This window comes from Eleutherodactylus coqui, chromosome 3 (genome assembly GCF_035609145.1).
Source record: "Eleutherodactylus coqui strain aEleCoq1 chromosome 3, aEleCoq1.hap1, whole genome shotgun sequence".
NCBI classification, from domain to species: Eukaryota; Metazoa; Chordata; class Amphibia; order Anura; family Eleutherodactylidae; genus Eleutherodactylus; species Eleutherodactylus coqui.
In genome coordinates, this window is record NC_089839.1 from 202,139,670 (window position 1) to 202,166,302 (window position 26,633).

Sequence of the window (26,633 nt, forward strand, 5' to 3'; positions counted from 1 at the left end):
TGAATCTTCTTTGAGAGAACTCGACAGACCTTTGCAGGATGGATGGAGGGAAATACCAGCTAACGTGTATCAGATGTTACTAGAAAGTATGCCATGGAGTGTATCCAATGTCTTTAGGGACAAAGGAGCCCCACTAAGTAGTAACATATGGACGTAAATACTACTTTTGATTCTTGCTCAGGTGTCCAATTATGTTTGGTAGGATCGTGTACATGTACGTATAATATGCACTGTCAGCATTTCATTGCCCCATCTATTATATACAGTCTGATAAGCAATGAGCACGGTCAGATACAGTCTGTCCTGGATATGTAGTGTTTGTGTGACTTGAGCTGTAGGAAGTACTTTTACCTGCAGGCTGCAGAGGAGAACATAGAGGTAGTGAAAGGCCAGAATGCTGTTATTAACAGCCAGCAGACCGAATAGCCAGGCAGTGCTGATAAACAGGAGGAGAATGAAGGAGCTCCGGATAGTCATGCTACAGGGAGACAGGAAGAAGCAGCAGAGAGCACAGACATGGAGGTTACACTAGGAAAGAGAACATTAATACATTCTTCATGTATTCTGTATAGAGGGGGCCACTTCTGTAGCATGCACTGTAAGGTCATTGGGAAGGGGCGGGGACACACACCAGGGAAGGGGACACCATATTCATTCTATGTGAGCTTTTTGCCAATTCTTCCCAGGCAAAACTACACATATCTATGATACATAACTTCTCTATTACATGGATAGTTGATCCGTCATGAACTTATTGGGGCTTATTCACACGGATCGTTTTAACGGTCGAGTTGTCTCCAAGTAAGAAGCTGATAAAACTCGGACCCATTAAAAGGGTATTCCCATCTTGGCTTTTCATGGCGGAAATGGTAAAATCCAGTACTCTGTACCATCCATCTGTCGGAAAGAGTCGAGCGCTTTTTCCATAGGTCTCTTTGAAGTGAATAGGCGCTACAGAAACAGCCGAGCGCACTGTATTTTTTCCTGTAAAATGCCAGACGGAAACTGAACGAACCCCGTTATTTGTTCAGTGCCGGTCGGTTCCGTCATAAGACAGATCCGTTTGGCTAGTGGATTCTATTTTCCTGTTTCCATAATGGAGAAGCAAAACAGAATCCTATATGCTAATGTGAATGAAGCCTTAGGTGTTAGTAAATCTGCCCCAGTGTATCGGCATTGCCTGGAGTGTATAATATAATAGTGAACCCCCCCATACACTTACAGCACAGATTTCTTCTTGGTTTCCTTTTGTCCGGGAGCACAGACGAGTTTGGCCACCATGAGGAACATAACGCCATTAATCTAAAACAAGACAAAAACAAGAAGCAGGACTGCACAAGACTCTTAAAGGGATTGGCCACACTAAAGGGGTTTTCCCAGAAAACACTTTTATCCCCTATTCTACTTAGTGAGCTCTCCTTACTGGTGGCTGTGTATGTCTGTATACAGTGAACTCCTCCTGTATATTGCTGTATGTAGTGAGCTCCTCCTAGTGATAGCTGTACATAGCGGTATGCAGTGAGCTTCCCTTTTGTAATGGTTGTATTTATCTTTATACAGCGAGATCCCCCTAGTGGTGGATGTGTATATCTGTATATAGCGAGTTACTCTTATTGATGGCTGTATATATATCTTTATGTAGTGAGCTCCTCCTAGTGGTAGCTGTATATATCTGTATACCATGAGATCCCCCTAGTGGTGGATATGTATATCTATATACAGGGAATTCCCTTAGCAAGGGCTGTATATATCTGTATATAAGATTCCCCTAGTGGTGTTATCAGGTGGTCTCGCTGCTGATACCCCCACAATCCCTTAGGAATTTGTGGCTGCTGTTGCTGAACTGTTGTGTATTTTGCTGCAGATGATTTCCATATTTTCTTTGTGTAAAATTTGCTGTGGAAATTTTGGTCTCTCCGTTGAAATCGGCACGTCTTCTGCAACAAATCTATGCTAAAAATTGTCATGGTGCGGATTTAAATTCCGCATCGCAGATAATTTCTGCACTGACTTAGTGGGTATTCACATGTAGGTCAGTGAAAAAAATGACCATATTACCTGCAATTTCACAGCAATTTTTTTCATGCAATAAAAACGTGGGATATCCATGAGATTTACATTCGTTTTTTAATGTGCATGGAAAAAAACACATATGGTTCCAATAGTAAAATGCTTTAAAAACAGATCGCACTTGCATGGCTAGCGACTGCAATCCATTTATTTACACTCCATTAGAAAATAATGGGTGATTCTTGAACAAGAATTGCCTAAAAATAGGACATGCAGTGATTCTTTAAAATCAGACTAATCGGCCCGAGATTAAAATTTCATGTGTGAATGACCCCATTAGAATGAATAGATTCTTTCCCATGTGAGTTCGGTTCAGCTCAGAGTTGGACAGAACTCGCACAGGAACATTGCCCACCCTTAGTGCAGATTTTGAAAATCTCATCCATATTACTGCTACAATAGCAGAAAGAGCACATAGAAAATCTGCGACACATCCCCCCCGTGTGAACTTGAGCTTGTAGGTTCTTTGTCTTTATTAGTAATGGAGAAATATTCACCACAATGACAATAGCGACGGGTCCAGCAAAACTCCACACAAGCTTGTCATGGATTGAGATCCAGCAAAAGTCTGGGTTCCCATAACCTTCGGGGTCGAGTCCCACTGCCAAACCTGGAAGGAAAAGCACTGATTATGATCTGCACCATGAGTGCATTGTGCAGCATGTCCAGTGCCCATTGTGATCCCCCAAGCCCATATCATTGATCCTTATAAGATATCTACTGTACCTGTAATAATGGCTGGAACCCCCCATCCGATGGCATGGTAAAACCTCATGGCTCCGTAGTTAATGTTCCTGACTTCTGTCTGCATGCGGTAAATATGGAGACCGTCCACAAATAACCAGGCGAATGTGCACAAGAAGTAGTAATGAAGCAGGATGGCGATCACGGTGCAGAGGAACTAAGAGGAATATAAAGGAACAGAACAAGCCATTTATTATGCTCAAACCGCGAAATTTCCGCCGGGAATCGTGTGAGAACCCAGGCTAAGAGTTCCAAATAGCAAATCTATCTATAGTAGTGGAAATTGGAAGTCTTACACTTAGGCCTCATGTCCAGGGGTGGGTCGGATTCTGAGTACAGAATCCCACACGGAATCCGGCCCGTGGCAGCAGTGGAAGACCCTGCGTACCTGTGCGTGCAGGCGGCGTCCCCTCTACTTCTGGGTTATCTGTACTGCGGATGGTCCACACAGCTCGCAGTCCAGATTTTTTTTTTTAAATCTCTTGCTTTTCCAATGGAAGCCGTCCGTGCAAGAACACTGAAATGGAGCATTCTGCGATTTGTTCCGTAAAACAAATCTGCATGCTTTAATTCAGGTGCTTCCCTATGGGCCACTTGTGTTGCGGATCTTTCAAAAAAACAAATCCACCCATGGACATTGGGCCTTAGAGTTGCAGGAAATTTATGAAATAAGTAATTAAAAATTGGATGAAGTCAGTGCATTAGTATGTAAAGTCATAAAGTGCGTAATGTAAGAAGGTCCTTCTTTGTCACCAGGAATGCCAAATTTTAGAATTCAAATTCTTTGCACCCAAGTGTCTGACTGAGAGAAGTCAGATAATTGGCATGTTCTAAATGGGGGCATCATATCATGAAATCTCCCGAAGAACTGGCTGTGGTGCAATGTCAGTACAGAGAGCAATTACTCAGTGGACGCAGGAAGGCTCCAGTATTCACAGACTTGGCACAGGTCCACACAAAAGGGCAGTGCTACATGAAAACCACCTAATTGTGCGGATGGTAGAGGGAGACAGCAGCAGAGATCCGAGCAGTGGTTGCAGTCAGAGTCGCCCCCGAACAATTGTAAACCGATTGCTTGCATTCTCAGACCCCCATGCAGTGTGCTCTGTTGACCTGATTTCACTGCCTGCAACCACTAACCTGGTGTACTTCTAGATGCAACTGGACACATGAATGGAGAACAGTTGTGTTAGGTGACGAGTTCCAATACTGTCTCCGGATCGGCATCTTGGAGAAAGTGCCCACCCTGCTGTGATTTCAGAGTGCCACACATGGTTTGGGGGACAATCAATTATGACAGGAGGATGGAGATGGGGGTTGTTGATGGCACAATGACTGCCTGCTCATATGTGGACAGAGTGCTACACCTTGTTGTCATACCCTTCATGACCACCATCCAAAATGGTATCTTCTAACAGGATAAACCTGTCCACATACTGCAGACATCACAAGGCAAGCTTTGCAAGGTGTCACAACCATGGATTAGCCCGCACAGTTCCCAGATTTACTCACCAATAGTCTGCATGTCTGGGATGCCATAAGTAGACGCATTACGTCACACGGCCACCAACCACAAACTGTACCACAACTGACTGCACAAGTCATGCAGGCACGGAGAGACATACCCTAACAAGACATCCGAACACTTACTGATTTAGTGCCTGCAAGGATCCTAGAGTGTATAGGTGCTCATGGTGGGCACACGTCTTACTGAACCCGTACCCAACAGTAATAAACACTGTCTGATTCATTCCAATTTGCTATCATGCTATGGGTATCAGTCTGTATTATGTTACCATGCTTCATGATATTCCACCAATTTCTTCTGCGTGTAACACTTTCAATTTCCACTGGTGTAGTTCTGTATGATATATCCATGCATAACAGGGTAGATGCTCCATTTAGGAGTCTAGGAAAGCTGAGTAATAGGCGCTAATGGAATTGAAATTAAAGGGGTATTCCAGGTTTTTATTATTGATGACCTATCCTGAAAATAGGCCATTAATAGCTGATTGACAGTGTCCCGTCCCTCAGGATTCCTGCCGATCAGCAGATTCCTAGATCCACGTCATCATCGGTGATCAGGGCCGGAAGTGTAACAGTTGGCTTCACTCATTAAAATCAATAGGAGTGATACATTCTATTACATGTCCAGCCATGATCACCAATGATGATATCTGCACACTGACAGCAGGCCGGAGGAGACCCGTACTGTGGAAACCTGCTGATCAGCTATAGATGACCTATCCTCAGGAAAGGTCATCAATAAAAGCCTGGAATACCCCTTTAAGACCCTGTGGGAAAACACAGATTCATCTCTGTTCTCTTACCTCGTTTTCCGTGCTGTTGATGCCTAATAGAAACACAAGCTCGGAGAAAAAAATTGCGGCAGCGATATTAGAGTGGATTCCTCGGGTGTTGGATTTCATTCCCTTCAGAGATACCAAGATCGCAAATGCTGACAGAAGAGCCGCCAGTGAGATGGACACGCAGGTGTAAGACACAATGGCCAGGGTCTCCAGATCGCCCTCCATTTGCTATTTCATTTTTTTTAAAAAAGAGGATACGTTATACAATTCTAGGAGTATTACAAGTCACAGGAAAGTTCCTTAGACATATACTACCAAAAGATGAACACAGGTACTGCAATCTACACAGCAACGTTCCATATAATAATGATTATTACAGTCATTTGAAGCTTTTCTTACAATGGTAGACAATCCGAGACCACAACATAGAGAACATATAAAATTCACAAAGATAGCATTTTGGTTTGTGCCAAAATTGTAACTACTACTAATGCTTTATAAACTGCAGTATAATGCTAGATAATAGCAGGAAATGCTGGGAAACCGAGCCATATGGTAACCTTCAATTAACTGTACACTGAATGCCACTATATTACTGACCCCATCTAGTAGCGCATTGGAGCTCCTTGGCTTTCAGAACCGCAGCAATTGATCATGGTGTCAATCCACAGGTATCACAGGAGCCAGGATATGCCAGGCCTCTTTAGAAGTCACCCAGATTGCTGGATTTTCCCATCTAATGTGGATTCACACTGAAACTGATCTACGAAAAACTTGTCTCATGATTTTATGCTGCACTCCGGGGTCACGGGGAGAATTTCTATACTGGGGAAGCGCCAATCGTGATAAGATTAGGGTCTCTAATAAAGGGGCGTTCACTGTATTACTATTCTTAATCTTTGAGCCTTTTTTTCATGAGATATAGAAAGCAGTGGGGATGCAATAATAAGGACAATTCAGTTAATTTACCTCTCGATGAGAACCATCCATAAGAACCCCAAAACTACCAAACTGGGAGCACTGGCAGCGCACATGTGTTGTGTTCCTGAAGATCAGTTCACAGTCCTTAGCTGTCCAGCTCCCTGGTTGGTCTATTCTGAAAGCATAAGATAAGAGGAAGGTGTAAAAAATTGTACGTATATATATTTATACCGTATATAGAGAGGAGGTGACATACTGGGTTGTGTGATTCCACTGTACGCAGATGGGCTTGCTTCTGTTAACCGTTTCCAGCAGTTGAAAGTCTATTATCAATGGTCTCTTCAAATCTCCACGGATAAAGGTCTGGTCTCTGAGGACGGACACACTCACGATGGGTGTATTCATCACCGGATTCTTAGGAAGCCTTAAGAAAGCAAACAAACCTTGTTGACCATTTATTATGTGATCTGCAGCCTGTGCCTTGCCAGGTTATGTGGGATTAAAACTCTAAGTATTCCAGCTCCGGCTTGCGGTTGTAAATTTGCAACATCCGGCAACAATAGGATGCAGACTGCCACTTTATTGTATTAAAAAGGTTAAACTGACATTGTATTAATCATCTATAGAGAGAAGTCATTGTGCTCCCTGGTGAAGGGAGAGGGGTAAAGACGGCGCTAATTTAGGGAGTGGCATGGGCGAGCAAAATTTTAACATTAACATTTCTGGATTGCTCAGCTTAACCCCTCTACAGTTTAGGATGAGTTCTGTGCATTCTGCAGGGAAAGGACGTTCTACTTCAAACCCCTTAGTGACCAGGCCTGTTTGAGCCTTAATGACCAGGCCAAATTTTGGGAATCTGACATGTGTCACTTTAACATAGAATAACTCTGTAAAGGTTTTGCATATCCAAGTGATTCTGACAATGTTTTTTTTGCCACATATTGTTCTTCATGTGGGTGCTGAAAATAGACCAATAGAGTTTGAGTATATTTATTAAAAGCGCCAAAATTGGGAAAATGTAAAAAAGTCATTTTTTTACATTTCAATTGCAATATCTCAAATATGTGCAAACATACTGTAAAAATGTTTAAAAGATATATATTTCTATCTGTTTACTTTATTCTGGACGCACATTTAAAAGCTTTTTTTAACCATTTACGAGATATACACATTTAACATTGATTATTAACATTTTGAGGAACACTTTGTTTTCCTACACTAAGCAGGATTGCAAAGGCTCATCGGTGTCAGAATGATAGATACCCCCCACAAATGACCCCATTTTAAAAACTACACCCTGAATATACTCACTGAGGGGTGTCATGAGTATTTTGACCCCACAGTTTTTTTTTCAGAAGTTAATGCAAATATGTCATTTTAAAGGCAGTTTTTTTTCTATAGTACACATGAAAATGGGAATTTACACCCCAAAATGGATCCCCCTGTTTGTCCTATATTCAGAAACTTATGATAGTGGATACATGGGAATACGGACACATCAGATGATTTTTCTTTGCTTTATTCTTTCATTATGCTCGTACAATCAGGTACATGATACAAACAAGAACGCGTTTCGGCGCAATGCCCATTGTGGCCCTAATCTTATGTCTGTATGCACAACAGGATCCAAACTGAAAGTAGCAGCTGGTGGCTTTCAGAACAGAAATCTTGCTTGAAGGTGTTTTAGGCCCCACTGCACACTTGTAGAGGCCTTGAGCGGCCAAAACGATGGAGAACCCCAACAAATGAGCCCATTTTAAAAACTAGCCCCTTTAACGAATTCATCTAGGGGTGTACCGCGTATTTTGGCCCCATAGATTTTGAATGAATCCAAGCAAAGCAGAAGGAAATAATTACAATTTTCATATTTTTGGCAATTGTGCCATTTTAAAAAGTTTTTTTCTGCACAGCGCTCAGCAAGGCCACCAGTCACTGCTCCAGGCTCCCAGCAACCTTTGGTACCCGGGAGCAAGGAAATTTTGAATTTCCTGGGCTACCCGACTCCTGCGCATTTTGCCAGTGGGCGCATGCGCAGAAGCCGAGGGAGGTCTGTGGAGGAGTCTTGCATCGGGGTTTAAATGCGAAGACCTCCAGTAAGAAGTTTCATCTCCTCTCACTGATTGAATTGGTGAGGAGATATGAATCTTCAACTTTTAAAAAAACTTTTAGCCATTGGATAACGGCGATCACATGACCAGGAACCACATAGCGCAACCCCCCCGTGACATCTCTGGGCTTTTGGCTACCTTTGGTGCAGGGAGATTTTAAATATCCCAAGCAATCCTTGACTTTTGCGCATGCGTCCGCCATTTTCTGAACGGGCGCATGTGCAGAAGCTGGGAAAGGTCCGAGGATAAAAATCCCATCGAGGGACAAATCCGGGGACCTTGGGTATGTAATTTCATCTCCCCTCACAGATACGATCTGTAAGGGGAGATGAGAAACTTTAACTTTTTAAACTTTTTTTCCTTAAAATTTTTAACTTTACATGATTACATTTATCCAATGGATAACGGTGATCATGTGACCGGGAACCGCATATAGCAGTCCCCAGTGACATTTCCCCACACTCGGCTATCTTTGACAGCTGGGTGTAGGGAGATTGTAAATTTGACGGGCTCTCCGGCCTTCTGCGCATGTGAGCCACATTGGCACATGCACAGAAGCCCCAGGTGTAGATCGCTGCGGGACATTACGGAGAATGGGGGTGAGTATTTCAGCTCCCCTTATGAGTCCGATCCATGAGGGCAGCTGAAACTAACTTTTTTTCACTGTTCTGTCCCCAATGACATTTCCCGGCTTCCGACTACCTTCAGTAGCCAGATTTCAAATCTCCCCGGGCTCCTGACCTTCTGCGCATTTGGCTGACGGAATGACGCCTGGCGTGCGTGCACAGAAGACCGGCGTCAGGTCCTGGAGATCTAGATCGTCGCGGGACATCGCGAAGGACAGGGGTGAATCTTTAACTTTTTAAAAACTTTTTAAAACTTTAATGCAATTGGCGATATCTATTGGAAAGTGTGTCCGGGGGTGGGAGGTGGGGGAGAAGGCTTCCTATAGCCCCCCATGACAGCTCCAGGTTGTTGGCTACCTACAGGAACCGACAGCATGGAGCTGTCACATTCACAGCCGACGTGGCTTTAATCCTCAGAGGAAGCATGTTTATACATCCCTAGGGATTAAAGTCACTAAAGCAGGACGTAAAAAGGCAATGAGGTGGTTACTAAGGGATTAACAATACTTATACAGGCAGATTTTCAGCAGTATGGGTGCAAATAATCATCAATATGATTGTTCGTCCCCATACAGTAATCATTGCTGGGCTACACATCTCTCCATTTATACAAGGAGCTGGGCAGCCAACTAGCGAGCACTTTTATGTTGTAATAAAAAAGGCGATCAGCCAATGAACTAGTTTGCTTGTTTGTCGGCTAATCGTTGGCCTATTTTCACGGCTTGATGATCGGGCAAATAAACCCACAGGCAAATGCTTGTATTCCCATTATCTGGCAATCTATTTGGCCCTTTAGACAGAACACATTGGGGCTCACCTGAGACTCCTTTTCTCTGTGTTGTAACGTGCTGGTAGTAGGTCACCTAGAGTGCGGTAAACAAGGAGAACGAGTATGGTTGGTGCAGGTTCTGGTTCTGGGAGGACTCTCTTTGCTACGGGTGCAGCTGTGGTTAAGTTGCTCTCAGGGCTAGTTGGAGATGGCACAATTGTGGGTGCCGCTGTAAAAAAAATTTAAAAAGACATTCTTTCATTCTTAAGTTCCCTTTAAGCTCAAATATACAATGTATTCCTGTAAAGAGGAATGCAAAAAGTTCCAGAACTAAGTCATAAGGGGCCAGGCTCAGCAGTGCAAAGAGTCTAAAACACATATAGGGGAATTTTTTAAGAGCTCTCCTGTGCTAGAATTCTGGTGTTAAAAAGTTGCAATCTTGATGCATATGAACAAAAATTTGGGACTTTCTGCTATTTTACAGTTTTCTTGCCACTTTTCAAAAACGTTGAGAAGAGGGGGCATGGTTTGTGTGACATTAGGACTGTAGGTAGATTTAAAGTGTAAGTATGCTTTCTAAATTCCCACTAATTGCTTGGCTTTCAATTCCCAGTCATTGTTACAAGGCTTGTATAAAGAGTCTAACATTGACTTGCAGGAATGCTGCTTTCCAATAGGTGGCGCTACAGAAGTATTGTTCCATCTCCCTTATTTGCAGTTCTTGGATAAGCACTTCAGCTGGATTGTTCTAAGGAATGGTGACAGTCCCAGCAGCCGGGCTGCCAGCAATCAAAAGTTTTGACAAGTCATACGTTTTTAGAAGTTGCAGTTTAGAATTGAGACTTTAAAAAAAAAAAATCACAATTTTTCACAATGTCACTCTAGCAGCTGGGTGGCATACAGGGTGACTCCCCATCTCTAGATATATTTAAAGATGCAACTAATTTATCATCACTGAGTGACATAGTGAGAAATGTGACGCAAATAATGGCAGTGTGATCTCTAGCAAACTAACTTAAAAAGCCTTAAATTCCTCCCAAAGAGAAGAATTCACTAAGGACCAGAGATCTTATGCCGGCCGTCAGTCTTAAGCAACAGTGCTCTGGAGTAAGATGCTACAAATGGATTAGAAGGCGCATTCCTCTTTTCGTCACTGTGGGGTTGCTGCCACCCGCAGTGATATCACATTGAATGGAGTGGAGGTCGTACATGCACAGCGCTGCTCTGTTCATTTTAATGGAGGCTCACAAAAATAGATGAGTGCAATCCTACTTAAAATGAATGAAGCAGAACCGTGCATAACCGACCGCCGCTCAATTCAATCTCCTCCTTATTGCGGGGGGGGGGGGGGCAGTGTGGAGGAGAGGGGGACACAGGAGGGCCGTTCTTGGGATCAGTTGGAGATCCTTTTAGAGACCAAGTGCCCAAACTGCAACCCAAAGCCCACTTATTTATCACAGAGTACCAACACGTCAGGGAGCAGGGCTTATCACGATGTATGAATTTACCCCTGTCGTTCTAAAAAGGACAGGGCCGCTTCAAAATAGACAGCATGCAGACTTTGACTAACTTTTGGATGCAGAAATGCTGCAGGATGTCCTCAGCGGAAATTTCTGTGGCAAATTCTGCAGCATTTCCGCATCCTAAAAACGCAGTCAAAATCTGCACCCTGTCTATTTTGAAACAGCCCTGCCCATTTCCGCCACATGTAAACATACCCCAGCGGTAATAGTGACCCCCCCCAGAGCGGCCCCCATGGTAATAGTGACATCCCACAGCAGCTGCTGTGGTAATAGTGACATCCCACTGCGGCCCCCGCTGTAATAGTGACATCCCACAGCGGCCCCCGGTATAATAGTGACATCCCACAGCGGGCCCCCCGGTATAATAGTGACATCCCACAGCGGGCCCCCCGGTATAATAGTGACATCCCACAGCGGGCCCCCGGTATAATAGTGACATCCCACAGCGGGCCCCCGGTATAATAGTGACATCCCACAGCGGGCCCCCGGTATAATAGTGACATCCCACAGCGGGCCCCCGGTATAATAGTGACATCCCACAGCGGGCCCCCGGTATAATAGTGACATCCCACAGCGGGCCCCCGGTATAATAGTGACATCCCACAGCGGGCCCCCGGTATAATAGTGACATCCCACAGCGGGCCCCCGGTATAATAGTGACATCCCACAGCGGGCCCCCGGTATAATAGTGACATCCCACAGCGGGCCCCCGGTATAATAGTGACATCCCACAGCGGGCCCCCGGTATAATAGTGACATCCCACAGCGGGCCCCCGGTATAATAGTGACATCCCACAGCGGGCCCCCGGTATAATAGTGACATCCCACAGCGGGCCCCCGGTATAATAGTGACATCCCACAGCGGGCCCCCGGTATAATAGTGACATCCCACAGCGGGCCCCCAGTATAATAGTGACATCCCACAGCGGGCCCCCAGTATAATAGTGACATCCCACAGCGGGCCCCCGGTATAATAGTGACATCCCACAGCGGGCCCCCAGTATAATAGTGACATCCCACAGCGAGCCCGCAGTATAACCACAGCGGGCCCCAGTATAATAGTGACATCCCACAGCGTGCCTCAAGTATAACAGTGACATCCCACAGCATGCTATAGGTGCTATAGGTAACCACATCAGAATTCATCAATACTTGACCATTAGTCATGAAAGCTACAAATAAATTAAAACATTAAAAAATAATAATATACAAAAGAAAATCCAGATATTATCCATTTTCTGTTTTAATTTTTATGTAATTTCCATGACTAAGGGCTCATCCACGTGGGCATAAAAAACGCCCTGTATTATGTACGTACTTTATACGTTCATAATAGTTAGCACTGAATCCCTGGTGATTTGCATTGGAGCATTCAGATCTGCGCATTTACGCGCGTGAATAAAAATGCAGAAAATCTTATTTTGGTCCGTATTAAGGATCAAAATAGTCCATTGAAAGCAATGGAAGTACACAAATACGTAGTAAATATGCATGGTACATGCATATTTACTGCTTTTTTGTGCATGAAATCAATGGGACCGGTTTGCGTTTTTTTGTGCATGTAAATTGGCAGTAATTACGCAAGGAAGGCCATAATACGAATTGAATAGGTAGAGTCTGGGTTTGTGAATACACAGTGTATTTGTTGACCCAAACTAAATACGTCTGTGTGAATAAGCCCTAATTATCAAATGTTGATGAATTTTGATGTGGTTTCCTATAGGCTGATTGGCATATCTGTAGTATCTCTGCCCCCATTTAATAGCGATGCTCATTGTTTTTTTGGGGTTTAGAAATGTTTGGTTTACTTGGACTACATATGCCCGAGGAAGACCCCCATCATGGGGTGGAAACACGTAGTTTAGTGTTTTATGTTTGTGTTTCCCTTAATAAAGAGTGAGTTTTAATTGGAAACAAGTCTGGCATCATAATCATTGGTGCCCGAGGAGAAGCGCCTATGGAAGTGTCGAATTTGCTTAGTGAATCTCCCCCAAGCATGTACTGAGCTGGGAATGATATAGGTGTAATAATGGTGGTTGTTGTAGATTGCACTATGCATAGTTACATTACCTTCTGGCTTTGGCGGTTCGAGAACATAGGCCGGTAGCACCACATGAGTGTGAGGATCCCAGGAAATCTGACCCCGGAAAAGACTGCTCTGATAGCTGGGAAAATGTCTTCTTGGCAGGATCTGATTATCTACTCGCTCGATATTAACAACTGTCAGAAGGAGAGAAAGAAGCAGAGTCTCAGAAGCTTCTCTATGCAATCTGGTTGAGTTTGTGATGAATGTCTGGCAATAACTGCAAACCCTCGATATCTCCAGACACTGGCGCGCGGTGTGGGCAGCCAGGAAACAGAACTAATCACATTTAATTCACATTTCTTCCTCCTCTAAGCAAGCAGCTGGAAAAGTGTCAGATGTACTGACGTTCATACCACTTGGCAGTTTCCTGAGGCGCCAGTGATACAGAGATAGGCACCTTCCTGCCAGTAGGCATCACACTTAATGAACTTTCTTATTGAGTTGCTTCCAAAATCACATCATCTCTCAAAAATATTAGTAAAAGGTCAGATACAGTCATGGATTCTCACTGCTAACTCACTAAGAGGAACAATAAAATAACTTTTATCGATTTTTCGTCACTTACCGATACGATTCAACTAATAAACTTAGGAAAAAGTTTCTAGGAACATTTGTAGATGATTGAGTACTCTCAGGTTCTCCTTCAGCACATACCATAATTATACAAATACTAAAGGGGCTGTCTGGTTCAGAAAACCATTTTTATGGAATCCTGAATTAGAGAGGTTGTACCACAATTGACTCTTAGCACGTTAAGATAGGTGCTAACAGTCTGATCAGTGGGGGTCTCACTGCTGAGAACCCCACCAATCCCAAGAACGAGGATCTCGTGTTTCCCTCTTCTCGTTACTGCAGACTTGCTGCACCCACAATGACATGGAGATTGAATGGAGGCGACTGTCGTGCATGCATGGCACCGCTTCATTCATTTCAACGGGGCTGACGGAAATAGCTAAGTACAAGTGCGCAGCTATATCCGTCAGTCCCATTAAGATGACTAGAGCGGCACCTCACAGGTTTGACTTTCACGGCATTCAATCTTCTCCTCACTGCAGGGGGTGCAATGAGCACACAGTGAGGAGAAGAGGAGGACACAGGACCCCTGTTCTCGGATTGGTGGGGGTATCAGCTGCAAGATTTCCCCTGATCAGAATATTATTACCTGTCCATGGATAGGTAATAAAATCAATTGTGGTACCACCGCCTTAATAGAGTTGGTTCTGCTGTGCGGTACACTTGTCTATTAGCTAGAATGGAGATCAGCTGCACAGAGGGTCTCTTGCTCTGGAGGACCCATCATGTCTGCATTACATGGACAGCACATTGATCTCAAAGAGAGTTCTGTAATGCTTATTTGCTCCTGTGGTGGCGCTGCAGTGGAATTGAACACTTGCTATGAGGTTCTCCCACAGATTACAACTAATCAATAAGGATCCCAGCAACATTTATCATTGGAGAATCCATGTACCAAAAGCGATTGTCCAAAGTGCACCTCTTTAAAGCATCCCTAAGGTCCCCAGACAAAATTTGTCCAGGGACTGGAGGGGGGAGTCATATTACTTGGTGGGGTCCTCATGATTCAGCTGTCAAGCTGCTTATTCCTGGGTCCTCTTATACTTCCGATATGGTAGTGGCAATTCGCAGACTACCCAATGAACACTGAGCACTGGTGGTGCATTTGTAGTCTAAGATATTATACTGTTCTGATTGGCCAGTGCTGCTCAGGTGAGCCAATAAGAAAGCAGTGTGCTAAGTACCAATGCACAGAGTGCATTGAGTAGTGACATTAGCGCTGCAGCCATTTTAGAAGAATGAAGATGAGCCCCAAGAAAAAGCAGACTGATGGCAGTACAAAGAGAAAGGAAGGTGGCAAGCAGGGTCGGGACGAGGGATAGGTGACTGCATAGGGCACCACCTATCACACATGAGGGGGGCTGCAATTTTATTGGAAATTTTTTTCCTTTGAAACATTAAACATTCTTTACAATGTCCATCAGTGACGAAAGTGCTCATTGTTACAGGAGAGGCGGAAACAGTGACCATGGTTTGTATTGCTGACCAGCAGGTCCTCCACTGCTCCAGGTGCTAGCCATGCACTGAGTTCCGATGCCACCCATGTCAGGACAAACTGTGCATCAGCGTCAGGACGTGGCACAGTGCTTGCAGAAAAGGAGGACTTAGGGGAGTGGCGTCAGTGGTGGCATGCAAAGCATGCACAGAGTGGTGGAAGCGCTATCAGGAGAAAAGGAATGAGTAGAAGTGAGTCAATTTTTTTTGTGTTCTGGTCTGAAAGAGGAGTGGGGCTATATTCATTACAGAGTCTGATATCTGGGAGCCAGTGCAACAGGGCCCTCACGCTACCATGTGTAATTTATAATACTGGTGTCTTCATTTTTGAGAAAGGAGCCTTTGGGCCCTATGAGGGTCCAGGGTCTGGGTGACTGCTACTGTTGCACCCTCTATAGCTATGCCCCAGACCAGAGATATTTCAGTAGCAAATTCTGCAGTCTTTGGGAGAAATTGACAGGGTAGTCTGGGTGGAATGGAGAATAAAAGTAAAGTGAGTCACTAGTAAAGTGGCAGGTAACTCTTCCCCTCTGGTCCCTGAATGAAATTTCTCCTAGGTCCAGAGGCTTGCTTTTATATATTTTTATAAAATGTTATATTCAAGCGATGCATGTGGCAAGATATCAGAGGGAGAGAACAGGGACCAATGGAAATATACAGAAAAGTGAGTTGTCGCTTTGCATATGCCACACTCTCATCTACAACTGGATTTCTTAGATTTACATTACATGGAATTCTTTTATATTGCTTATACTTACTAATGTTAGGAGTCACCAGGCCAACGGGGTTCAGATAGGTAAGCTTCATGTTCTTAGCCAGGGTGCTAGCGTATTCTTGAAAGAGGTCCATAAGGCTGGCACTACCGCGGTCGTTCTGCAGCAGCGTTTCCCAGTGTTCCTTGTTACTAAGAGTTAAGATGGAACTTCCTATCCAGAGAAGGTTCTAAGACAGGACATAAAATGATGGTTATTACAATACACCTTATATGTACCAAATACTTCGGTCACATCCAGAGCTGAATTGAAAAATCAGCTGGCTGCACATTAGCTCTGACCAGTGACTGAAACTGGAGCTACAAAGAGTGTTTCTCACTCTGCAGGACCAGGCATGTCTGTGCATTACATCTCATATCATCTCACCTCCGTGAAATGTGCATCTTGTGTAGCTGTTAACTCAAACCCTTTCTGTCTGTTCTCAAACTGCATAAGCAGCGACAGCAAGCGGTACGTAATGTGGACGTCGTTCCCGAAATACTGGTCAATGTTGTCTGTCACAGAGCGAAGACGTAGAGACAGCTTCTTGGACTCGATGGTATTAAGTTCCGTCTCATTTCTCTCCAAACTGTCCAACTGTGGGGGAAAGAAATAAGGGAAAGGTCTTAACGTGTACAGGCCCGTTAATACTTATTACAGATGTCCTTATAATGCTGAGCTAGTGGTCGCAACTGCGTCCTCTATACGGCCTCCCATACACTTCCATAGTGATATGGAAAATAGCTCCTCCCACTCTTGTAACATATACCCCTTCCCTACTTATCACATAAACCCTCCCCTGCTTAATATATAAACCCTTCCCCTGCTTGTCATATATACCCTTCCCTTTTTGTGAGCCCCCTTGGTAAAGATTATAGAAGTCACATGACACACCTATCTGCAGCCCTGAAAAAGAGGAGCTCCCTATACAGTCTGATTCAACCTCTTAAAAAGCCCAGTAGGCAAGCGCGGATCTCACTGATTGTCAAATGTCATCTTCTCACATTGAGCCATGTAAAACAGCCCTAACCATCATTATATATTTTGACATGTCATAATAATAGGTCAGCGGTTTTGATCAATGGGAGTCTGGGTGCTATGACCCTCACCGATCACTAAAATGAAGGGGCAGAAGCACTCATCTAAGCACTTTGATACTCTTTGGCTTTGTTTAACTCTGCTTGGACGCTCCAAGCACATGGTCTAATGACTCATAGAATTTCTATGGATCTGTGCACCACACACTTGGCCCTCAAAGGAGAACTGAGCAAGGCTGATCAAAACCGAAAAGGTGGCACATCACTTGGCTAAGCGCTTCTGCCCCTTTGTTTTAGCAATCAGTGGGGTTTTCAGGACCTGGACGCCAAACTGTTAAGAACTCAAGACATGTCACTGATAGTTAAGAATGAAAGGCAACGCTCACTTATAACTTGTTGATTGGCTACGTTGGGGCGCAGTTAGGCTATATTCACACGGGTGAGTGCAATTTCGTTCAGTGGAAAACTGACCAATTTCACTGCAAGTGTATCAGCACTTTCCATCAGTTTATGTTCAGGTTTTGCATTTTTAATGTGCAGTGTAGTGACCTAGAAGAGTCACTACATTATTGTACGGACAGTACTGGGAAATTGTGTAAATATGACTTAAATGAGCTTTTAATATATTGTGAAATGTGTCATCTTGAAAGTGGTGGCTAACATAGAGTTTAGTTTAGATAAGGATAGAACAATCTATTAACACAGCCTCACACCCACCAGCCAATCAGCCTTGGGCAGGTGAGAGGAGCAAAGTTATATATGTTCTTGTAATGTTCCAGAAGTTTCAGTTTAGAAGAAGAGAGCAAAGCATGATGTACTGCAAAGTGAGCAAGACAGTTGGTTCAGTGTACAGATCGTTACATTCACTTCTGGATCTGACTTCTAAAGAAGAAACAGTGCACAGTGCAGGCTGAAGATTTCTGGAGCCGTTGTAAAATAAATCCATATCAGCAGTACAGAGCAAACAGACAGCATTTACAGCCACCACCTTCAGGACGGGATTTGGAAGCTTTGATTGTAAAAGACTTTTGCCTTTATCATCTAGATGCTAAATAAATGTGAGTTATCTGTTACCCTTCCTGTTTCCCTGGGCTCTCTTCCACTGGGGGAAGAGCAATTGCCCTTAGCGAGTATGTTTACTCCTCTCTACTCCTGAATAAGAATAAGAATCAAAGAGTGGGAGAGAAACATATAACGTAGGGGGCACTGTGAATATCACGCTCCCACTCTGGTGCACTACATAAGTATCATCAGAGTGTCATCTGTTCTTCATGCAAGTAAAAAAAACAGAAGGTGGCTCAATTGATGTGATTTAAAACTCCCACTGAAATCAAAGTGTGCTTCAAAAAAAAAAAAAAAAAGCGAGCATACACGCCATGCAAGTGCATTCTGTTTTTTATTTAACACACCCATTGACTTAAATGGGCGGATTTGGTCCAAGAATCTCACCAAGATAAAATATGCTATAATTCTTATTCAGGAGTAGAGATGAGTGAGCATACTCGCTAAGGGCAATTGCTCGATTGAGCATTGCCCTTAGCGAGTACCTGCCCGCTCGGGAGCAAAGATTCGGCTGCCAGCGGCGGGCAGGGAGCTGCGGGGGAGAGCAGGGAGGAACGGAGGGGAGATCTCTCTCTCCCCCCGGCTCCCCCCTGCTGACTGCCGCAACTCACCTGTCACCGGCGTTGGCAGCCGAACCTTTTCTCCCGAGCGGGCAGGTACCCGCTAAGGACAATGCTCGATCGAGCAATTGTCCTTAGCGAGTATGCTCGCTCATCTCTACTCAGGAGGGATTTCATAAGTAGAGCACCTATAAGGTTAATGCGGAGACTTATAAGGCCATTTATACTCCTCTGGGAAATATATGCAAATAAGGAAGATGAAGCAATAACTCTACAACTCCATCTATTGGATGGCAGCATTATTTGCAAGAATGCTGCCACCCAAGAGTTCTGTGAGTTTCATACTTGGAGAGAACTTTGACATTGAAATTGAGCGTTACAATAAGATCTTAGTGTTTGCAACTGCATTTACTACATCAGCTTTGATAGATCACTATATACACTGCATAACCTAAAAGCAACCTGCCCCAATGACAGATGCTTTTAAAGCGACCTTCCTGGCCTGGACACAACAGCTTCCTGATGCACGCTGTGTATTAGTTAGTATGCATCATTGTGTAAGGCTGTATTCCCACGAACGTATATCGGCTCGGTTTTCACGCCAAGCCGATATACGTTCTACTCATCTGCTTTGATTAACCAGTTCTGCCAATGTGAGAGCAGTGCTGGCCAGTCAGAGCGACATGTAATGATTTAGACTACCAATGCATACTAATACTCAGGGTGCATCAGGTAGTCAGAGAAGCTGGTGTGTCCATTTTTGTCTGTCAAGGCCAGAAGGGTCGCTTTCAGGTGCTAAATTCCATGTGAGGAGATATATAAGCAATTGCAGCAAATATAGCATGGAGTGATAATCTGCCGATGTGACAAAGCCCTTAAATAATTTACTGTGCACATGGAAAGATAAAAACTCACAATGCCCTGGACTGATAACAGAGAACAATAGATGCACAATAAAAGATAAAATAACCCAGCCCATCCATGTATAGATACAATAGTATGATGGATTTCTTACCAACGTGGATAGATCTGTGAATGCCGGTGAGGTGCAGTTAAAGAGGTCTGGTTCAACCCATCCTTGCACGTCATCACAGTGTCGTATGGCGGCTCCTGTTAGTAAGACACACAGTGTATGTGGTTGACTTTAAGAAGGGGGTTACACAGGAAGCAGCGTACAGAAAGCGACATTTCAGGCATGATCTTGCATCAGGGTGGGTGCAGTTTAGGGGGCAAAATTGGAGCAGGGACAGCCATAAGCAGCACTTCAGGATATAGGAACGGCTGGTCAGGCAGAGGGATTGGAAGCAGAGGCTGTTAATAGGGAGTCAAATCACATACAGCACGAAAAGAAAGGGGCAATGGGTCAACTTAAAATCCTCACCTGAGCCACTTATACCTGCATGAAAGAAAGGGACAAGGGGATGTGGTACTGGATGAAACAAGGAAGGGAATAAGATCATTAAAACCACATTCTAACCATGCAGGCAAACACAGTACAGACACCATGGCTATAAAACATGTGAAAACGCAGCAAAATACAACAAGAATTCAAATCAGCTGACCCAGATAGATAAGCTTTGCATTCTTATAATATTAAACACAGGATGGCCCCTTTATTAGAGCCCCTATCATGGTGTAGATTCGACTAGGTGAGGAAATTATTCTGCAGGAATATCGGCCCCTGCGGACAGGAAGCTTCTTGTAGTTGCTGCACAACAGATGGAGGTGCTGACATGTTCTGACCAGCTGACAGGAAGGGTCAGTGATTCATGCTGCTTGTGCCAAATTCTGACCTCCCATCAGCACGGGGCAACAGACATCTGGATCCATCTGACAGGGCAATGTTTTTATAATGCTCAGTGATAAAAGTTTTGCGCTCCTTTCCACCCCAGAGTCTCACCTTTCTGTTTTTCTTAGACATAATGGCGCTGAAACTTGTCATCTACTATTATGGTGCATCCGTGCCAAGGAACAACGAGTTGTGCATTTGGACATGTTAGTTGGAACACCAGCATTGTATCCAGCTGCTCTTTTGCAGCGCCTGTTCATCAGAACAATTCCTGACATCCTCCTTTGACCGCTTTTGGTGAGGAGTTGTTTATTTCCATAGGATCCTCTTTGGCTGGATGTTCTTCCTCAATCATGCCATTTTCGGTATACTCTCCACAGCGTTACATTCGAAATGTCCACGTGGTTGGCAGTGACATCCTGACCCCGATTAGTCTAGTACCGATGACCAGGCCTCATTGGAAGTCGCTCAGATCGTTGGATTTTCCCATCAAATATGGAGTCACACTGAAAGTGATCCACGGAAAACTTGTCATGTGATTTTATGTTGCACTCCAGGGTCATGGGGAGAATTTCCATACAGAGAAGCACCAATCCTGAAAGAGCTGGGGACTCTAATAAAGGGGCCAGTCAGTGTATGGTAGGCTGGGGAAATAATATGTATGATGAGGAACCTGCTGTCTTAATGCCAGAGTTGTCCTTGAAGATATTTGTGTAATGGTGATGACCTTGGCTGAAGTTGGGTATTTATCATGTTAACATCAAGGCCATAAACAGAGGAGGGGGCCTCAAAGTGAAATCAAAATGCGGTCCCCCTTCCAATGTGAACACACCACCCTCTCTAGCTCGGCAAAGTGCAGCAACTCAATGTGGCATTAATTCCACAAGTGGACAGATGAGATCTGGAAGAATGTCGAGCTGTCTTGACAGCCGAAACACAGCTCCGGGGTATTTGTAGTTGCAGGATCTGATGGGTGAATGGACCTCTCCACCATATCCCATAAATGCTCCATTGGGCTCATGTTGGGTGAATGTGTCGGCTGCACCATTCATAGGATCTCTCCAGAATGCTCCTTCAACCAATTATGGACAACTTGGGCCCGATGGCACAGTGCATTATCCTGCTGGAATATTCCATCATTGTGGGGGTAGATGAAGTCCATTAAGGGCTGAAAATGGTCTACAAGCAATGGAACGTAGCGGGCAGCGGCCAATGATGTGTTTAGGACCAGTACACCGAACCCATGACATGAGAACACATCCCACACCAGTATGGAGCCACCACCAGCCTGCACAGTGCCTTGTTGACAACTGGGGTCCATGACTTTATGGGGTCTGCAACACACACGATCTCTAACAGTGGCCTGAAACAATTGGGTCCAGTTAGTAAAGTCACAAGCCCAGGTGAGGCTTTGTGTCCGATGTCATGGTGGTAACAGAGGAGCTCTGGTGGGTCTCCTGCTCGAATATCCCATGGAAGCTAAAGAACGCTGCACTGACCAGCGGGATATATGTATGGGGCTCCTGCACTGAAAGTGAATGTAATTTCTACCATAGTCACTTGTTTGTTCACACAGACAATTCTAGCCGGATGCTGCCAGTTGTGATCATAAGGCACTCATGGGCGACCACTGCGCTGCCCACTCTGAGTGGTAATGCCGTCTACTTCGTATTCCTGATGCACATGTGACACTGTGGATCGAGGAATGTTACGATTCCCCGAATCGAAATTGGAATGTTCCATCTATCTGGCGCCCACTATCACTCTATGTTCTAACTCTGATAATTCACATCGCCTTCCCATGAGCCCGCTGGCCAGTGTTCAGCCTCACTCACCAGATAACCCCCTCACATCTTATACAGGTGAGGGCTCTCCTAAGCATCACCTGAGGTAACACCACTTCATCATCAACTTACATATCGCTATCCCATGACTTCTGCCAAGTCGGTTTATATCATCTTAAAGGGGCATTAACAAGTTGTAAAAGGACTGCTTCACTTTAAGTTCAAAATTTGCATACTGAAGAACCAAAGGCTTAGCATCCATCACACAAAGACAGAAAATATCAGAAAAGAAGAATAAACCATTACTTTTGATTCTGTATACTAACACTTGATGTAACCGTGAGGATTCTATATATATATATAAGCTATTAGGAGGTGTAATCTGGTTATTAACTGCAAGGATGGGGCTTTACCTGGCGTCTCGCACATCTGAGCCTCGATAAGCCATGAGGCGTCTCTCCAGCTCACTGACAGCCAAGTGACAGGCAGGGTATAAACAAGGTGGGCAGCTATCGGCAATGTTTAATGATTCTCAGCTAAGCATTTGGCATAATGCTGGAAATATTTGGAGTGCTGCTAATTTGGAGCAATCTGTTTGATGCGAGCCTACTTGTTGGGGTGGCAGGATTTCAGTCTGCTTGTGGGTGATGAGATGACATGACAGCTTGTAGAATTTGTTCCAGCACAGTCACATTATATTACTTACCTAGGGAGCCTTTTGGGCAGGAAACAGCGGCCGGAAGGCCAAACTTGGTTCTGGGCCACCATACGCCTGAAGTTAATGTTTTTGGACATCCGTCATAAATAACTGCAAGGCAGAAGGACATTGATGAGAACACAAGACTGTGAGCTCCCAGCACCGGCCTCATAGATGACATGTCTACCATTAGTCTTACTATTTACTTCACACACTTGGCACTACTTTAGAGAACCCCTTCCCCATTCCACAAGTCTCCCAGCAACTCGCTGTTGGACCCCCCAGCTGGTATTGCCAGGGGTATTGCTCCTTATTGAATAAGATAGGTGTGCATGTAATTTATGCCCGCAGGGTCCTCCAGTGTGTTATTTACATGGACTATACTTTAACTAATGGGGTGGGGGTCGCAAGTGGGGCATTTGTCTGACTTAGCAGGGATTTGTTACACTGCAGGGGAAGGATTGCATTATATTGTGCACATTAAAGTGAATGCACTTTGAATTATAGAGGGGGTGGGCAAAATACTTCAACGGCCAATGAAAAGAGGTTGTCTAAAGTGGAAGCCCAAAGTCTTTTAATCCTAAAGGGGTAAGGAGCAAGTGCAACTCTTGTCAGCAATTGTGTTCACCAGCTATTTTCTTACTTACAAAGAATTCTGATGATCAAATTCCCCAGTTAAATGGGTTATCCAGAGTTTAAGAATTGATGGCTTATTCTCAGGATAGGCCATCAATATCTGATCGGTAAAGGTCCGCTGCTTGGAATTCCTGCCAATCAGCTGATTGAAGAAGCCCAGCTCTTCTATGTTTACATGTGAGCACAATTATGTTTGCACTCAGAACACCATATTATTTTATAGCAGCTATTCACTTCAGTGGGACAAGCCTGCAGTACTCAGAATGACTGCAATAAATAATAGGAGGTTTTGTGTATGAACAGCAGGGTAACGGGGAAGAAGACAAGTGTAAGAGTGATATCCCTGGACTCAGCGCCCCAGCTGCTATGAGTCCGTAAGTTTAGTTTATGAGGTTCATAGTAGCTGAAAGTCCCTTTAAGGGCCTTTTACATAAGCAGACACTCTGCCCGTTAACGAGTGTTGACTGACAAACAGCATGTTGGTCAGCGTTCATTACTGTCATTTACATACGGCAAAGGATCACTAGTATGGGAATTAACAAGCTTTAAAGGGATGTCTGGGACGTTTGTTACTTTTTTTGCTGTTGATGACCTGTTCTCGGGATAAGTCATCAATAGATGATCAACAGGGATCTGCTGCTCAGTATTCCCGCTAGGTTTTAGTTAAAGGTATGATGCAGGAGGTATCTCCATCATAATAGCTGATTACTATCAGCTCTATGTGATCACATTAATAGTTCTGTAACGTAGACACACTATGAGGCCTCATAGGAATGTTCCAGTATGTCTGCGTACGTTTGTATAATTACATTTTCTATTGAAAGGAAAAAAGGATTGTAGAGGTGATACCTTTATTGGCTAATCAGAAAAATGATATATGCAAGCTTTAGAGGCTACTTAAAGCGTACTTGAGTCCTCAACAAGTTTTCTAAAATAAACTGTCTTCTCCTTACTCACTCATTTGCTGTTTGCACCCTGTAAGTTCTGATTTTCAGGTGCTCTTCCATATTTTTTCTGTTATTCTAGTGTTTGCAATCCACTTTCAGGGAGGGGTCGTGTAGCAAGCCTAGCATTTTGCCAGTAGTTCACTGTCCTGACTTCCTTGCCCTATCTCTGGTCCAATCAGAAGGGAGGCAGTATTTGAATGCCCACCTATTTGCTTTTCCAGGACAATCAGGCATTCAAAGACAATCTGGCCAAATGGTTAGTAAACCCACTATATTGTGTGTGTAATGTGTAGACAGACACACATAGACACTGTAACAACAGAAGTGGTAGAGACTGTGAAGATTGTTAACACAGTGTCTGCAGATCTGTTAGCCTGCCGCCCGTAAATGCGGGGGAGCTGCCTGTGAAAAGAGCCCCTCCCTCTGCTGCTATGGAAACATCTGTGTCCTTGTTACTAAGGAATCTCTGTACTTAATGACAGAGTGAAGATTGTAGAGAAGCTGGAAAGCAGCCAATTTAAAGTGGTAAAGCAACAAAATGTAAAGCAAGCACTCTGCATTAAATGGTGTAATGCCTCTTCAATTCCTCTTCATCAGGCTAGGCCTGATAAACAGTCCTAAAGATTGATAAAGAAGCATTAAGTAGCCCCAAAAGTTTCCATATGAAATTTTTATTAATAATAATCTTTATTTGTATAACGCCAAACTTAAGGGATCACCTCCATCATAATTCTGTTACTTTTATACAAGGGTATCTAATATTATTTGGATTTTTCTGGCTAACACAGTACCTCGCTATTTTTGCTCGACATCATTTTCCATTGAGAAGCCACGTCACCTCTATCTGGGAATGTTATTATATACAATGATGTAGGGATGATTCACTGTATCCAGAACATTACAACTACTCAAGTTAAATCAATGAGAATATCATTAGGGAGATACAAGAGGAGAACTCTGGATGTTTCGTGGTGGCGATCCCAGTGGGCAGTTCCATCACCGGCAAGCTTTCCCAGTATCATGTCACCTCCCATTACCTGAACTTCTCTATACACTGGCATCACCGAGATCTCACCTTCACAACCGCTTGGCGAGACCTCAGCAAATGGATTATCGCAGTTGTTGCACTGGCGTCCAGTCACTCCGGGTCTACAAAAGCACTGGCCGGTATCTAGATCACAGGACCTTGAAGAGGATCCGATGGGGTAACAATCACATGGCAAGCAGGTATCGCTTCCTTTAGGGCGATAATGATATTCCTGCAAAGGATGAGTGTGACAGCGGATAGAGAGGTGTTATTTATACATATTACCAAACCCTAATAGCAGATATAGCATCAGTATCAACACAGAGGCAGGATATATCACCGCTATAAGGCCTGGGGACTGGAATCCCAAATCATTTGCTAGGAGACAGACACTTGGCACAAGGTCCCTTCCTTATGCTTCAGTCTCAAAATTTTAAGAGCTGCATAAACTGTGTAACACAGCAGCATTGCCAAAAATTGGGAAAAGAAGGCGGCGGGGATATATATATGGTCTACCAGTAGGGGACACAGGAGAACGGAATAAACAGAATAAATGGGAATACTTTGCTTCAGGCCGGTTGCACATTTACCGTGGGTGCGAGTTGCGGCCAAGAGGTTTGGGCGCAACTCACATTGGACACCACACAGAGGCCTAAAGAAAGTCGCTGACACTTTTACTACTGATGATCAATCTTCAGGATAGGTCACATTGCAGCAGTCCAGTTTGGGACTGCTGCAATGTGGACAGTGCAATCTGCTTCCAATGCTGTCCAGATTGACAGTGGGCCTGGCGATCAGTGGGGGTCCAAAGCAGCAGACCCCAGCTGATCAACTACTGATGACCTATCTCGGTGACAGGTCACCAATAGAAAGAGTCCTGGAGAACCCCTTTAATGCCCTTGCTTTTTAGCATCCCCCATTTACCTTACAGTGGCACTGCCCATTTGTCTTATTGCAGTTTGGATCAAAGCCCTTATTGACATCACAGTTACACGGTCCGCAGGTTCGATTCCCCCACCAGCCTTTAGGGCACTGATGATCCATTCTAGACAGACATGCAGAAGATAAATATATACAGTTATATATAGAGGGTTTATGTTGACTTAATGATAGCCATTC

At 44.2% G+C, this 26,633-nt stretch overlaps 1 protein-coding gene across 1 annotated transcript in view; it reads right to left on the reverse strand.

The window, feature by feature from the left end:
* Nucleotides 1-26,633, reverse strand: part of CELSR3 (cadherin EGF LAG seven-pass G-type receptor 3) — a 200,665-nt gene that overhangs the window by 72,864 nt on the left and 101,168 nt on the right. Inside the window, exons 15-29 of the mRNA XM_066594934.1 lie at nt 26,439-26,559; nt 25,563-25,746; nt 22,914-23,015; nt 19,650-19,744; nt 16,363-16,572; nt 15,982-16,165; nt 13,141-13,290; nt 9,596-9,776; nt 6,301-6,468; nt 6,093-6,219; nt 5,145-5,351; nt 2,797-2,971; nt 2,568-2,680; nt 1,223-1,302; nt 352-478 (exon numbers count right to left, since the gene is read on the reverse strand). Coding sequence (XP_066451031.1) covers nt 352-478; nt 1,223-1,302; nt 2,568-2,680; nt 2,797-2,971; nt 5,145-5,351; nt 6,093-6,219; nt 6,301-6,468; nt 9,596-9,776; nt 13,141-13,290; nt 15,982-16,165; nt 16,363-16,572; nt 19,650-19,744; nt 22,914-23,015; nt 25,563-25,746; nt 26,439-26,559 — 2,224 coding nt within the window. The remainder of the gene's footprint in view (nt 1-351; nt 479-1,222; nt 1,303-2,567; nt 2,681-2,796; nt 2,972-5,144; nt 5,352-6,092; nt 6,220-6,300; nt 6,469-9,595; nt 9,777-13,140; nt 13,291-15,981; nt 16,166-16,362; nt 16,573-19,649; nt 19,745-22,913; nt 23,016-25,562; nt 25,747-26,438; nt 26,560-26,633) is intronic.